This window comes from Coffea arabica, chromosome 10c, assembly GCF_036785885.1.
Source record: "Coffea arabica cultivar ET-39 chromosome 10c, Coffea Arabica ET-39 HiFi, whole genome shotgun sequence".
NCBI lineage: Eukaryota > Viridiplantae > Streptophyta > Magnoliopsida > Gentianales > Rubiaceae > Coffea > Coffea arabica.
Genome location: NC_092329.1, coordinates 14,223,384 through 14,240,520, shown reverse-complemented (window position 1 = coordinate 14,240,520; position 17,137 = coordinate 14,223,384). Strand labels below are relative to the sequence as shown.

Below are 17,137 nucleotides of genomic sequence, written 5' to 3'. Positions count from 1 at the left end.
TGATTGGCATGACTTTACAACTTCTAGTGTAAAACAGTTTTATTTTGTTTTCGATTTAATTACAAGAAATCCGAAATGGTGATATAACATGCACGAATATGAATTATAATTCAATAACATTACAATTCGGGATAATTGTAGAAACCTCCTCTAGATTTCTGACATTTGCATTGACCTCCCCTCTAGGTTTAGAAATTGCATTCACCTCCCCTGAACAGTAACAATTCGTTGTAGAAACCTCCCTGACAGCTTTTGTAGAAATGAGATAAGAAATTTCTTCCAATTTTGCCCTCTTCTTGCTTGACAATTATTATTTGCTTGACAATTGCTTAACTAATTATCTAATTAGTTAATAGTTAAACTAATTAACTATTAACTAATTATTTAATTAATTATTAACTAATAAACTAATTATCTAATTAACTAATTTCTATTTATCTAATTAACTGTTTAACTAATTAACTAATTAACTAGAGCTGTTGTCTATCCGAAACTAACAAACTATTTGTATGTTAAACTAATTGACTAATTAGCTGCTTAACTAATCAACTAATTAACTAACTAACTAATTAACGAACTATTTGCATGTTAAATTATATGCAGTACGCATTACCTATTTAAAGTATCGGCCCTTTATAGGTATTTTACTTTCAAACATTTAATTTATGATAAAAACATCAATGTTTGTAAGTAAAATTCGAAAAGTGTTACAGTAATATTCTTACAAAAAGGGAGGGGCATAGGGCCATAAATTAAATGTTTGAAAGTAAGAATATTGATATTTTTTGTAACACTTTTTGAATTTTACTTACAAACATTGATATTTTCATCATAAATTAAATGTTTGAAAGTAAAATACCTATAAAGAGCCGATACTTTAAATAGGTAATGCGTACTGCATATAGTTTAACATGCAAATAGTTTGTTAATTAGTTAGTTAATTAATTAGTTAATTAGTTAAACAGTTAATTAGTTAATTAGTTTAACATGCAAATAGTTTGTTAGTTTCGGACAGACAATAGCTTTAGTTAATTAGTTAATTAGATAAATAGAAATTATTTAATTAGTTAATTAATTAATTAGATAATTAGCTAGTTAATTAGTTAAGCAGTTAATTAGTTAATTAGTTTAACATGCAAATAGTTTGTTAGTTTCGGATAGATAATAGCTTTAGTTAATTAGTTAATTAGATAATTAGATAAACAGAAATTAGTTAATTAGTTAATTAATTAATTAGATAATTAGTTAGTTAATTAGTTAAGTAGTTAATTAGTTAATTAGTTTAACATGCAAATAGTTCGTTAGTTTCGGACAGACAACAGCTTTAGTTAATTAGTTAAGCAGTTAATTAGTTAATTAGTTTAACATGAAAATAGTTTGTTAGTTTCGGATAGACAACAACTTTAGTTAATTAGTCAATTAGATAAACAAAAATTAGTTTAATTAATTAATTGGATAATTAGTTAGTTAATTAGTTAAGCAGTTAATTAGTTAATTAGTTTAATATGCAAATAGTTTGTTAGTTTAGGATAGACAACAGCTTTAGTTAATTAGTTAAGCAGTTAATTAGTTAATTAGTTTAACATGCAAATAGTTTGTTAGTTTCGGATAGACAACAACTTTAGTTAATTAGTTAATTAGATAAACAAAAATTAGTTAATTAATTAATTAGATAATTAGGTAGTTAATTAGTTAAACAGCTAATTAGTTAATTAGTTTAACATGCAAATAGTTTATTAGTTTCGGACAGACAACAGCTTTAGTTAATTAGTTAATTAGATAATCAGTTAATTAGATAAATAGAGATTAGTTAATTAGATAAATAGAAATTAGTTAATTAGTTAATTAATTAATTAGATAATTAGTTAATTAGTTAATAGTTAATTAGATAATTAGTTAATAGTTAATTAGTTTAATTATGCAGAAATAGTTTGATTAGTTAATAACTATTAACATTTAGATAATTAGTTAATTAGTTAATTATTAATTAGATAATTAGTTATTAATTAATTAGATTATTAGTTAATTAGTTAAACTCTGCAGAAATAGTTAATTTAGTATAATTTTTATTAACAAATGTTTTGTTGGGTTTGATGAAAGTACTCATCACATTCATTTGGTAAAAATAAATCATGTCAGGGGTACTTTAGTAAATTGACCCACTTTTGCCTATTAAATTGCCTCCAACTTTTGATAGGGGAGGTCAGTGCTATTTCAAAATTGATAGGGGAGGTCAATGCTATTACTATAAAAGTTAGGGGAGGTTTCTGCAATTATCCCTTACAATTCAGACAAGAAATATTACTTTCTCACGTTTTCCTTTTCCCTTTTTTTTCCCACAATATTTTGCCTTTTCACTTTTATTAGTTCTATAAGTTTTATTTCTTGAGCACATTAGAAAAAAAAAGCTAAGTTTTATTTACAATTTTCAGAGTGGAGTCAGTTTAATGACCTAGGTATTGGATCATTCTCCTGTGTTGACTTGTCCTCGTATGTAATTTGAGCAGATTTCGTCTGTCATCCTTCCTGCCATCTAATAGTCTTTCTTTCTTTCTTTCTTTTTTTTTTTTTTTTTTCTGGACACGATAGATATACACTTACTCTATATTAGAGAGAGGAAGAGATTTGAAGAGACTCAAGAAAAATCTGGAGGGAATTAAATCACTATCGACCCAAATAGACGTCTACACATCCGCTGACGACATTTTTCAGGAAAGTCTGAATTTTAAAGGGACCATCTAATAGTCTCAATCTGTTAAATTCAATTTGTTTGGTTGGTTGATAAGATCTCTAAAGTTGGTATTGGTAATGTGTTGAATAGCGTGTACCCTCGTTCTTGGTCTCCCAAATTATTTTTCGGAGTTACTTGAATTTAGAAATGTTGAATTACTCTTCTATTAATTTGATTTTTTCTTTTTTCTCCTCGCTGTTCCTTTTTCGGAGTTACTTGGCAACAAAAGTCGTTCACCAGTTTTTGGGATGTTAAAAATAATAAAACTAAATTAACACTAGTACGAGATTAAAGAAAGTGTTTAGTGCAATTTATGTGTTTTTTGTCACTAAATTAAATTATTAGATTATTACTAAATCCTTATAATATAGGGTTAATCACATTTAATCCCCTTAAGGTATACTCCTTTCTCAGTTTTCCCCCTAACCTTTAATTTTGCTCATTTAACCCCCTATAAGACAAAATTACCCTTGCATTATTTTGACTTTTCATTTATCTTGTTTTTCTTTCTTTTATTTCTTTTTTTCTTTCTTCTTTATTTAATTCTTCCTCTTTCCCACAAAATCTTCATCTTAATGATTGAAATTCAAAAAAAGGAATTACAGAGATCTATCTTCTCCTTAAATAATTAAAAAAAATATTCAAATCACTTTCCTAAAATACAATTTTTTAGCCTTTCAATTCTTTTAATTTTGGGTTTTCCTCTTTCCTTTCTAGTTTCTCATTTTATTCTTAAAAAAATATCATAAGATGAAATTGTTTTCCTTTCTTTTATTTCTTTTTCTCTTTCTTCTCTCTTTCATCCTTCCCAATAGAAAACTCCATTTCAACGAAAATTTTTGTTTTGAGTTTGTAATTGCATATTTCTGGGTGAAAGTTTAAAAGGCATCAAAAACTAATTTTGATTTTTTGTATGATGTCACGTGTTACAAATTTCAATTGATGATTATTAATCAGGTCACAATTTCATCTTATGATATTTTCTTGGAAATAAAATGAGCAATTAGAAAGGAAAGAGGAAAATCCAAAATTAAAAGAATTGAAAGGCTTAAAAAATTGTATTTTAGGAAAGTGATTTGAATATTTTTTTTAATCATTTAAGGAGAAGATAGATCTCTGCAATTCCTCTTTTTTAGTTTCAATCATTAAGGTGAAGATTTTTGTGGGAAAGAGGAAGAATTAAATAAAGAAAAAAGAGAAAAAGAAATAAAAGAAAGGAAAACAAGGTAAATGAAAAGTCAAAATAATGCAAGGGCAATTTTGTCCTATAAAGGGTTAAGTGAACAAAATTAAAGGTTAAGGGGTAAATTGAGAAATGGGGTATACCTTAAGGGAATTAAATGTGATTAACCCTATAATATATAAGAATGAGTTGTGGTCAAAGGTTGTATTTGAATTTCAACTGCAAGGTTAGGGAGAGTTTGGAAACATGAGAATATTTGGAGTATCATTAGAGAATTGGGTACAAGTCATGATAGTTTTAAATTTATTGTAATCACTGAGATGACCTTTTAGACATTTAAAGTTGAGACAAGTTTAGAAATATGAGAATGTTTGGACTATGATTGGAGCATTGGATACAAGTCATTCTAGCTCTCATTTTGTTGTAATTACTTAAATGTTGTTTTCATCATTAAATGTAAGAGTAATTGTTTAGTGATTGAATTAATATCTCGTTATTTTTGAGTAACAGTTTTTGATTGTTACGCAAACCTGTTCTAATGGCTACTTCTCTACCTTCTTCCGTTGGATTCTTTTCATCTTCTATATATACGTAAATATTGGTATCTGCTACAAAAAATTCTTCAATAGATTAAATGCAAAGCGATTTGTTATAAAAACCTATAAATATTAGCAACCGCAAAGCATATAATCTACAGCCGAAACTTATGAAACTAGGCACAAAGGAGCTATACTCCTCTACTATAGAATGCTACCCTACATGATGGAATGGAACTTACGGCATGTGTTTTGGGATTCTTTTCCTACTAACTTTACTTTTCCCACCTATTGAATAACTTGGACATGAAGTACTAGACTGATCTGAATATCCTTCATTGATATATGAGTTGCTGAGAAAACCTTTTAGAAAATTAGGTGAAATCCTTGTTGGTTTCCATCTTAATATATATACACTATATAAGAATGAATTGTGGTCAAAGATTATGTTTGAATTTCAACCGCATGGTTAGGAAGAGTTTGGGAATATGAGAATATTTGAAGTATCGTTAAAGCATTGGGTACAAGTCATGATAGTTTTGAATTTGTTGTAATCACTGAGATGACCTTTTAGACATTTAAGGTTAAGAGAAGTTTAGAAATATGAGAATGTTTGGACTATGATTGGAGCATTGGGTACAAGTCATTCTAACTCTCATTTTGTTATAATTACTTAAATGTTGTTTTCAAAATTAAATGTAAGAGTAATGCGTTTTTTGTAGTTTAGTGATTGAATTAATATTTCATTATTATTGAGTAACAGCTTTCGACTGTTACGCAGACCTGTTCTATTGGCTACTTCTCTACCTTTTTTCGTTAAATTCTCTTCATCTTATATATATATATATATATGTAAATATTGGTATCTGCTACAAAAAATTTCTACGATAGATTAAATGCAAAGTGGTTTGTTATAAAAACCTATAAATTTTAGCAACCGCAAAGCATATAATCTACAGCTGAAACTTATGAAACTAGGCACAAAGGAGCTATACTCCTACTATAGAATGCTACCCTACATGATGGAATGGAACTTACGGTATGTGTTTTAGGATTCTTTTCCTACTAACTTTACTTTTCCTTCCTATTGAATAACTTGGACATGTAGTACTAGACTGATCTTAATATCCTTTATTGATATATGAGTTGCTGAGAAAACCTTTTAGAAAATTAGGTGAAATCCTTGTTGGTTACCATCTTAAGATCATGGTGAATGGTGAACGATTGCTTCATTGCTTCTGGATTTAGTCTATCTTCATGAACTACATTTGCAGTTCATTCATAGTTCCATTTTAAAACATCAACTCAAATGATTCATTAAACAATGATGCCACAGTTTCTGCACAATTTTACTTATATTTCTTATTCAAGTGGAGATAATTTACAAATCACCAAACAATATTTATATACCTATCTCCATACCATAATTATTCACTACCTTCAATCACAGGCACCCAACTCCTGCACATTGCACGGGCTCTCTCCTCCTAGTTCTGAATATACAATTAAGACATTTTGAAACTAGTTTTCCGACAGAAATTGTGCGCATTTGCCACTATATATTTAAATGCATCAAGGATGGATTTTCAATATAACTAGATGGGAAAATCATTTAAAATGTCCTTTACATTTCGTCAAATTTTTTTAAAAATTTTTGACTTCTAAAATGGTAACTTTACGTCCTTTATAAAATCAAGTTGGTAAAATTTAGTTTCAACTTAGATTTTCGAGTACTTTTTATCTTGAATCCATCATGTGACCTATAGTCATTCTTTTAGGGGCAAAAAAGTTATTAATCAAGTGATCCGGTCCATATTCTTTTTTTTCTCCCAAAATACTGGAATTTGACCCAAACCATATTTTTTTTATTCCAAAAAAGTGGGATCTGATTCAGTTTATATTTATTTTTGCAATTAAAAAAATCGGATGTGACCTTTATATACGCAAAAAAATGACTATATGTGGGTCATGCAATGATTTTCAGGTTAAAAAGTGTTCAGAAATTGAGGTTGGAACTTAATTTTACTAATTTGAATTCGTAAGAGATGTAAAGTCAACATTTTAAAAGTGAAGGATGAAAAATTTATTTAACAAAATATAAGGAACGTTTTAAATAATTCTCCCTAACTAAATCTTAACTGGTGCATATATTGCATAGAATAGCATATTTATCTAAAAAACAGTTTTGATATTATTGGCACTTAAAAGTTATTTATGTCATTTAGAAATAATGTAATTTGAAATGATAAATTACATTGTACGTAATTGTGAATGGTTTATAAATTCCTTTTGAAATTTTGATTATGAAAATAAACACATACTAGTTGAGTGTGTGTTTGTTATCAAACATTTAATATTGCATATTGACCAAATTATGTTACTTTGCATAGTTAGGAAGACAAATAATCAACTGAATAGATTATTTTTGTTAGAATAGAGAGATTGCACTGAATATTAATGAAGATCTAGGTTGATCAATTCTTAGTTTTGATTGTGTTGTTGCACTCTTTGTAAGGTTAAAAAATGAGTAATAGTTCTCAATTGGATGAGGGCATTCAATTGTAGCATAGTGAGCATTAACTTGAATAAAGTTATAAAACTCTTTGAATCAATTAAAGGATGTTTAGGGGTGGGTAGAAAGTGAGCATTCTTATGTACAAGATGATTTGCTACGCCATCAATTGAAAAAACTACTAGTGACAGAATCAAATTTAAATTTGAAAGAACTTTGGAAGTTTGTTTGGTTTGCATCTCTTTTATTTTATTTTTCGCTTTTCTCTTACTCTATTGCGTAGTTAAATCGTTTCATCTTTATTACTATTATTTATACGGTTGAGTGTGTGATTGTTTGGGCTATGTTTGGATAGTTAAAATTGGTTGCAAATATTTGCTTGATTTGTGAACAATCTAATTTACCTCCTTTGTTAAGTTGCTCGGGCCTTACAATTAAATTAAACAATACTATAAATTCTCTCCAATTGGTTATGCCACATAAGACAAAAAGACATGTATATGAAATTTACCAATGCTTATAAAAGATTTTTCTCATGAATGCTACTAGGGCTACTCATATTGTTGTTAAAACTCTTAAATTACACCAAACTTAATGCTCCTGGGGCTACTTAAATACTTGTTATGATACCTAAATTATATCTAACTTACCATGTGAATGTATACACTTACATTTATTGCCTCATTTAGATGCTTTTAAAATTAGTTTAATTTGTCAAAAAATTAACATTTGAAGTTATTCTAATTAGTGCCCGAGGGTACTTCTTTGCCAAACCCATGTTATAAATTGACTATTATATGCTGTTTTTTCATGTCTATTTGCAAATAGTTATTTTTTTTTTCAAATGAAATGAAGTAGGGAAGGGCCTCGATCTAATGGTCAATATTGAAGTCCTAAGATTTAGAGGTCTTGAGTTTAAATTCTCATTCCCTTTCCCCACTTCCAAGATCCTCCCTTGTTAGGAAAAGAAAAAAAAAAAAGAGAAGAAGTGTATATACCTGTAAGAATTAAATGTGAAAGTTCATATACAAAAGCATACATTCGAACATAGGAACTAAACTCATAAAATTTTTATATTTGGTCACTTCGACAATTGAGCTGTGAAGTTTATTAATTTGCTATAGTTTCAAAATTATTTGTGTCATGTACACACAGATATATATATATATATATATATATATATATATATATTTGTTAATTGTCAGTTTCTTAAATTTTAGAATTAATTAATCCATAGCTTTCTTCTTTGTATGCATTCTCTCCATTCACATTATGCCACATTTTCATTTTGTATCTTAAATTCTAGAACTCGTTATATCCTTCTCTTCTCTACTCCTATAATTTGGCTCAATTATTTAATATTATTTCTAAAACTCTAGCAATTTTATATGTTATCTATATTTTTAGCATATTACTCATACTAATCTACTTGGATGTTCAAGTAGTCATTCTTTTCTTAAAATTTCTCTACTAATTAATATGTTTTTTTTCCCCTAAGATCCAATCTCCATGCAATTTATTTGTGCAAGGTGATATCCATGTGAGAATTGACTTGGGCAAGTTCTTTATTAGCTTCCTCTTCAAACCTTTTTATTCCCAAAAGCGTGATAAATCACCTCTTAAATTAGTTTCATTTTCCAATTTAGTATTTATTAAGCAAATACAAATTTCCTATTAGTTTTATTTTATTTCTTTTTTTTGTTTTCAAGTTTTCATTATTCAAATAAATCAAAATTTAGCTGCATTTATGTCCTATATTTGTTTCCTTTCATGTACAGATTCTAAATTAGATTTTCTCCTTTTTCTTTGTATGCCTTTTTTAATATTTCATCCCTACAAGAAATTTAGGATATGCAATATCCAATTTACAAAAATTAAAGAAAATATATGCATTTAATTAAATAGTTTAATCGATTTCATCCTCTCCCTAATTTAGTAATCAAAGAAAATACAAGGAACTGGATTCAGGAATTCCTCGTCTATGTCGAAAGATCCTCAACATGTCTAGATATGTAGTTGAGTTTATTTAGAATGTTGCGTATTATTTTCAACCTATTCGTAATTTATGTAATATAACGTATAAATAGACATACCATATCGTATTCAGATTTTTCTCCTCTCCTCTTTCTGTTCAGATTTTCCTCCTCTTCTCTTCCTATTCTATTCGTAGTTTATGTAATATATCCTATAACCATATAAATAGACACATTTAGGATATTGTGACTTTTCTGCTAATATATCAAATGTTGGTTGATTTGATCTATTCTCCTAATACATCAAATCATGTTGGCTAATTGTTGGTTGATTTTATCTAATTGTTGAGAGCTTTATTGGATTTTATCTAATTGTTGAGAGTATTCTTGGAAGGTGATCACTATAAACACGATGTAAATTTGGAACAAATTTTTATAGGTCCCACACGTATCAGTAAAATTGATATACAAGATTTAATTTGGGTCTTATAATCTTTTTTCTTTGATAAATCCTCACTATCAATCTCCTGTTATTGTTTCTGTTTTTTATTGCTGAGTCTTCCATTTCGTAATTGAAGATCATATGAATTTATTAGATAAAACCTAGCAAAGTGCAACCACATCTTCTAGAATGGTACTTGTTACAACATTGATGTCATGAACTTTGTACACCTAATGCCTCTGTCGCTCTAACACATTGAATGCTACATATTTGTCTCTTTGTATTTGCTTCATGATTTCCAAAACGGACCGCAAGAACCCCCATTTTCAAACGGAGACCTTCTTGCTCCCTGAAGAGTTTTCAACCAGCCAATGTTACTCCAATTGTTACTGCTACTTAGAAAAATTGACTAAATCACAGGCACGTGAGAGACTTCAGCAATGATGATGTTCTACGCAAAACAAACCGGTCAAAGATAATCACTGTGTGAGGCCACCAAATTGAACAATCTGATGTGAATACGCAATGTAACTGCTGTCTTTACTGAAATACTAATGCTTAGGTGACTTTTTGATATTTGACCGAAGTATTCCTAATATTTGACGTTGTTGCTTGCCTGTGACTGAATCAATTTTGTACACTTCATTTGGATCAAAGTGAAACAGTTAAAAATTTTTAGAGTGCAATAGGTTCCAAATATGAAGTTTGGGATGAAATGTGAACATTGATTGACATTTGACATGATGTTATAGTGATGTTTCCCTGGACTTTTCTTGACCCTTTTAACTGTTTGATCAAAATGGGACAAATAAAAGAATTTAGGTACATACTATTCAAAACTAATAGTCCATTTGGATTGCTATTTTTTTTTTTTTTTAAGTTTTCTAGAAAAGTGTATTAAAACTTTTGTTTTAGCAAGCTTCAATAAAGCAAATTCACTTTTATGTTTAAGTCACGCAATTAAACATTTACTTTTTTGGTAAAGTGTATTATTGATCATCAAATTTGTCCAAAATATCATCTATGCTGCTACTTTGTTTTTCGTATCAATTGACCTATTAAACTCTTCAAGGTGGTTAATTCGACCATTCCATCACTTGCTTGATTAAATTAGATGGAATTCATGGAACTGAGAGCTCCACACTACATTTTTGGAGGCATTCTAGCCAAATCGTAAGCAACAATAGTACAGTGGGTTCAATGTAATTTTAGAAAAGTTTAGTTACTAAAATTCATACAAAAAGTTATAACATGGATAATCTTTGCATTCCTTAGTCCTTTTTTTTAAAAAAAATAAACAATGTATTTTAGCAAGAAAATAATTGTAATTTGTAAAGAAAAAAAGAGAGGGAAAGAAAATCTACGAAAGAGGGTCACAGAATTAAAATCTTTTAAGGAAATATTGTATTGCTGAATAGGTAAAGAAGAATTTAAGAAAAAGAAAGAAATTTCTTTGAAAAGACAAAATATCTTAGAAAGAAATTCATAGTATACTTTTCTAATAAGAAATATTTTTTTTTGTTTTTCTTTAGGGCAAATTACACTTTATCCCCCTGTGGTATAGCTAATTTTCACATAATCCCCCTATAATTTTAAAACTATATATAACTCCATCATAGTTTGGATTAAAGTGTCAAAATGACAGAAATAATCATCCGTAACGGAATCTATGAAAATATCGAAATTATCCTTGTTTAAAAACTAAAATGGCTGAAATGACTAAAATATATAAATATAATATGCATGACACTCTAACCTGTATGATTTTATAATTTATCACATAACCTTCTTATGGTTTAGTGCTTTACCATATAACCTTTTTATGGTTTTCAATATATACACATAACCCTTTGTGGTTAACAAATAATTTTCAACTTTATATAGGGGTATTTTTGATATTTTAGTTGATTCCGTTATGGATTGTTAATTCTGTCACTTAGACACTTTAATTCAAACTATAAAAGGGTTATGTATCACTTTCGAAACCATAGGGGAGTTATATAAATAAACACTAAACCGTAGGGGGATAAAGTGTAATTTGCCCTTTTCTTTATTTGTTCCCCAGTAGAATATTTGCTTAGAGGTTTTGTCCTGACACATTTCTTTTTGCTTTTATTCTATTATTTTGAAATATGAATAGATTTTTTTAAAAATATAAATTTAATTTCTTGCTAAAATACTTCTGTTTTTTTCCCAAAAGATTTAGCAGTGAAAAAATTATTTGCGTAATTATAACTTTTTGCTGTTAAGTACTCCAATTTCGCCCACTCTACCATTTTTTTTAAAAAAATTTATGAAGTAATGAAGGTGTCCCTGCAAGTGTAGTGTAGAGCTCACATGCCATTAATCCCCTCTATTTTAACACAACAAATTGATAGAGTATTTAGGAGTTGAATTGTTTAGTTGACATGAAAAATAGTATGCATTATATAGTGAGATAAGATTTTAGAAAAGTTCTGATGAGTGTGTTACACTTAACCCATCCTTTTTTAATGCATTGATTACTTAAGAAGAAGCATGTAATCTTCACCTAAAATCTGTCTTTTATAGTTGAGTTGACTATGAAAAAAAAACTGATAAACTGCCAAATCCTTGATCAATCAATGACTATCCATAACTGAAATAGTTCTGTAGTTATTATACAACAAAGCAGTATTCATCAGTACAGGATGAAAAGAAATCTGCAACATGATCAAATTGGTAGCCCAAACCAAGCATAATAACATCAGTAATCTGTTGCAAATGATGAAATAATGATCTGCATATCCGCATTTCCCATGCTCAGTTGTTCTTCCAGAACTTCCTCTACTGAACTTGCAGAGTTTGGACAATCAACCACCTCAATCATTTCAAGAGTCGAAATATTTCCTAGAGAAGAAGGGATCTCCTCCAGATGAGGACATCTTTCCAATACTAATTTTTGTAGACGAGGAAAACATTCCTCACACCCGAAGGCTGTCCATTTGACGACCATCAAGGAAGATAATTTCAAGAATCTGAGTTTAGGGAATTCCGCTTCTTCCATGTTCCATTGCTTCCCATGAAGGCTTGGTCGAGTAATTTGAGAAACTCAAGATTTGGTAGTTCTGCAATTGCTAATATATTACACCACGGCAAGCAAAATCCAGATAGAGTCAATTTTCTGATTGTCAAAGAGAATTGGAACTCAATTTGATATTCCACATCACAAAATGGATTGAAGTTCAAATTGAGTGATTCCAATTGACTTAAAAGGTCAAGTACTACAATGCTGTTGCTTGCATTCCCAGCAGAATCCCAGTATTCAAGAGCCTACATTTCAGCTGACGAATATTTGGAAACTTTCTAAGTATCTTATCCATGTTTTCCCATGAAGAAAGAATTGCACTGGAGAAGGTATATAAATCACACAACTGTGCAGCATTGTCAAGATTGTCAGTAGGCAGCACAAAACCGAAACCAAGTAATAACTTGTCCTTTATTTGCAAATGCCTTAGTTTCTTCAGATCTCATATTGTATCAGGCAGTGAAACCATTGGTTTAAATGACTTCACAATAAAAGTTTCCAAATTGCAGAGATTGGCTATCAATGATGGGATGGACGCTATCTCACCTTGAATTGCCAAGTACTTCAACTGAACAAGCAACTCTATTTCTTTAGGAAAGGTATTCCCAAAATGAATTTGGCTTACATCCAACACTCTAAGAAGCCTATAGATGTGAAAAATGAATGAAAGATCAAACCAAGTTAATCGGTCCATTTTACCAAGGGGGAAGAATAATAGAGAACGTATGGTGGGAGAAAATAACCTTGACTCACAAAAGTGCTCTGGCTCAGAGTGGATGCACAGGCGGCGTAGGTAGTGTGGCACTTCAAAAGTAAACAGTTCATCATTCCCATGTATCAGATAAAAGAAGTTCTCTTCTTTGGCTTTTGTCACACAGAACTCGCGTAAAAAATCATGGATGCAACAAGTTTTGACTCCACCTATGGATCTCTGTTTGGATACCATGACTAAACTTCTGCCAATGAGATCCATCATGTAATCATTTGCCACATCCTCTGAGCTCTTGAGCTGAGTTTGTCGAGCAAATCCTTCTGCAGCCCATAGCCAAATCAACCTCTCTGTAGTGTGTTCATAGTCTTCAGAAAATGCTCTAAAATATAGAAAGCATGGCTTCAAATTTTCTGGTAAATTTTTGTAACTCAGCTCTAATGACTTAACGCATTGTTGTGTAGTAGAAACAGCACTTCAATTAAACTTTCCACAACTTCTTTCCAGCCATGTTGGTCTGTAGTTGCTAGAATGCCATCAAGAATAACAATAGTAAGCGGTAATCCTTTGCACAATTTCCACAATTTGCATCCGAAATTCACACAATTCTGGAGGCAACTCTTTTCCAGGAAATAACTTTTCTTTCGGCAACTTCCAACTGTCTCATGACTCTCATCATGAGAGAGTTGACGAAGCAAATGAGGTTCTTGGTCAAGTTTATCTTGCGGAGCAACATCACAAAGTCGACTTGTGAAGATAACCATGCTCCCATTTTCATCATCAGGGAATGAGGCTTGCAAGCCCTTCCATGCTTCAACATCCCATACATCATCCAAAACAATGAGGTATTTGTTTCTTTTCAAACTCCTGTAGAGGACTTCTGCCAGATCTTCTTCACTCATCTTGAAATATTTGTCAGAAAGCTTAAAAAGAATACAATTCAAAATTTCAAGCAACAGATTTTCTTGTGATACACTTGAGAAACAGTACACCAAGCACGTGTGTAAACATAGGAATTTACTGAAGAATCATTATAAACTTTTCTAGCTAAAGTTGTCTTACCAAGTCCTGGCATTCCAACTATGGAAACAACCTGCAGCTTGCGTGATCCTCGTAGGAGTCGATTGATTATTGATGCTGCCTCATCTTCAAAACCGACCACCACATCATTGATTATAGGCTTACTTTCCAGTGATGGCATGTCATTTAATCTCTTGGTAGCCTCCTTAACTTTGCCATCAAGTCTTTTGCTGTCCCAAATCTTCAAGGCCTCTCCTTTAATGATTTTAATTTCTTCTGAAATGGAATCAAACGACAATGAACAAAATCTTGATCATCCCCAACCGTTAAGGAGTCAATAAGAAACTCTACTCTGTATGCCACTCCCACAACAAAATCCCATAGTTCTTGGAGCTCCTCGTCGTCATTGCGCAACTCCACAACTTGCCCCAAGAAAGAGCGAAGGTAAACAAAATCTTCCTTGAGTGCTTGAACTGAATGATTTACAAGAGTAGCCGAACCAGCCTCAAGATTTGTCAGATCCATCATCCTTTCTAGCAAATCAATAGACACAAGATCCATTTCCTTGACGGATCCATCTTTCATTGCGTTCAGAGCAAGAGAAAAAATAACAAGTCCAGAATCAGAGAAGACAAGTCCTGTAAGATCTCTCATTTCATCATCAAACTTTTTCGACTTTTCCTTCAGAATGGTTCTCAAGGATCTCAATCCCTCGTACAGTGTTTGCAGTTGATCCCTTAGAGAAACCATAAGCCAAGTACCCGACTTTAATATATCCCAAAGATTACCAAGGAGAAAAACAACAAATTCTCTTAATATATGCTCATCTGTCTTCCTGTATGATCGTCTTGATACATAAGCAAGCAGGGCATTACAAATCTCCACAGGAACTCTGTAGCAGTACCCAGTAATCACTACTTCTGATTTCCATCTGCAGCAGTTCCCAATACTCACTATTGTCAGTTTCCACGTTCAGTTTCTCAATCATAATATCTCGGCATCTGAAAGGGAGGCCTGCTACACTGACTGCCACAGCTTCAAGGTGAGTCAATAAGGGTGCGAATTGCCCATCTTCATCACCACGCAGTGTGACAAAATGAACAAAGTTTTTCAAGAATGTTAGCTTCTCTTCAAGGGCTTTAATCAGTTTTATTACATCTCGAGCTTCATCTACTTGCCAATGAAGAATATCCCCAAGGTTTTCCAGAAGAGAGTCCACGAATTCCATAAGGTCATCTTTAATGACCGGGGAATTGCCAGATTGCCTGGATGGGCAATCTGAAAAACCAGGTAGCATTCTTTGATTTCCTGCTCGAATGATTCAATGTCTCTTTCTAGCCCAAAGGTTACGTCATACATGCTATCAGTAAACTCATCTTGCAAGTTAGCAATGTTCAAAAGGGAGTGAATCTCCTCTCCCCTTTTTGAAATGGCATCTTCAATCCTAGCAGCCAGAGCCCCTAGACTTGCATGATGAATGTCCACCTCGTTCTTTTGCTTGCACCACTTTATCGCACCGAGAAGAAATGTTTTAGCCACTCTTTCATATATCTCAAACCATGACGATCTCAAGTTGGACGAATGTTATCCAACAACTGCAGATCATCCAAGGCGGAAGAAATTGTGCAAGTAATATGTCTGGAGGCCATCCAATAACAGGAAGATTGTTAAGGGAACCAAAAGGGAATTCAATTGAGAGATTGGAACCTGCAGAATCTCACAAACAAGTGTTCTCCTCTTTCTCTATATAAAGATTGATAGCTATTAGTATATACTCACTGCTAGATGTATCAACACATCCAGAGGTAGAGAAACCACACAGAAAAAGTCCATGTATAATTCTTGGAAGATGGAAACTAGTTATAAAATGACTCGAATGCACTTGTTACACTGTCCAGATGCTTAAATTAGCTTAATAAGCATTTGGTTTTGACATATTTTTCTGTATTTTTTCTGACAGAATATTTATCTGTATTTTCATCTGCATTTGATAAATTATTCATACAAATAATCTGCATTTGATAAATTGTTTATACAAATAATGAGTAGCATATGGCAGTTCAACTTTGAAGGAAGGTTAGTCACCGCATATTCTGCCAAGCTATGTTGTTTAGGCTAGCACGTTACGCTAACTACAAAGTCCAATGAAGCTGCGGTTTGAGAAAATTCTTAATCTGTGATGAAAAACAAAAGTTATACTACAAAGGGGGTGATTAGTGAAGCAGCTTCCACAAATGTGATCTTCGCATTTGTGAAATGCGAGGTCAGGTACCTCGCATTTCACAAATGCGAGGTAGGTGCTAAAAAAAAAAAAGAAAAACAAGCTCGCATTCTGCGGTTGAGAGCTCAAGAGCTCGCATTTACAAAATGCGAGCTTGTTTCCTCGCATTCAAGAAATGCGAAGTAGTCAAGCCTTTTTGACCGAAAATTGGATTCTGACCGCAATGTTATAACTCAAGCTTCCCTGTTCCAGCATCAGTTCAACCGGCTTCAGCCTCCAAGACACTCATCGGTTTCCCGCTTCAGCTCAATTTCGAATCTCATATATCAGCTGGTACCCATAAATGCATAGCCTTTGCCGTTTCACCACACTCTTCGCCGCCTCATTTCTCCGCTGCTATCCAGCTCAGATTATACCAAGTTTGTTTATCCTTGTTGCCTTTTTTTGTTTAAGTTACTCAAGCTTGTTGATTACTGGCTTTTGGTTGCCCTTCCGTCCCCTCGGCCCTCTGTATAATGAATATGTACTGCTGTAATTTCTGGGCCTATGATCCGAGCTCGGATCTATAAAACCCAGAATGATCCGACCTCGGATCCTTTGAAACGCCAAAAATGAAAACAAGGGATCCGAGCTCGGATCGTACAAGTTCCTGTTTATCCGAGACCTCGGATAAAGTTCTGGTATAGTGGATCCGAGCCATGTCGGATCCGAGGAATTTATTAACAGATACGACCTCGGATCTATTTTGGTGTTGGTACTAAACA

General features: G+C 31.7%; 1 protein-coding gene across 1 annotated transcript; it reads right to left on the bottom strand.

Moving 5' to 3' along the window:
* Positions 1-12,102: 12,102 nt before the first annotated feature.
* LOC113713928 (putative late blight resistance protein homolog R1A-3) lies at positions 12,103-14,333 on the bottom strand. Its single transcript, XM_027237735.1, has 5 exons — positions 14,154-14,333; positions 13,604-14,055; positions 13,167-13,514; positions 12,970-13,067; positions 12,103-12,332 (listed from the first exon to the last, which is right to left on the bottom strand). Exons 1-5 carry the CDS (start codon positions 14,331-14,333, stop codon positions 12,103-12,105), a joined length of 1,308 nt encoding a protein of 435 aa, XP_027093536.1.
* Positions 14,334-17,137: the final 2,804 nt, after the last annotated feature.

What these genes read in the sequence shown, in the direction of transcription:
- LOC113713928 (XM_027237735.1), bottom strand. Translation starts at nt 14,333, where the DNA reads ATGCCATCACTGGAAAGTAAGCCTATAATCAATGATGTGGTGGTCGGT. An exon ending in AAGTTTATAATGATTCTTCA is followed by an intron (nt 14,056 to 14,153) that starts GTAAATTCCTAT and finishes ATTCTTTTTAAG; the next exon opens with CTTTCTGACAAATATTTCAA. An exon ending in GAGCACTTTTGTGAGTCAAG is followed by an intron (nt 13,068 to 13,166) that starts GTTATTTTCTCC and finishes TCACATCTATAG; the next exon opens with GCTTCTTAGAGTGTTGGATG.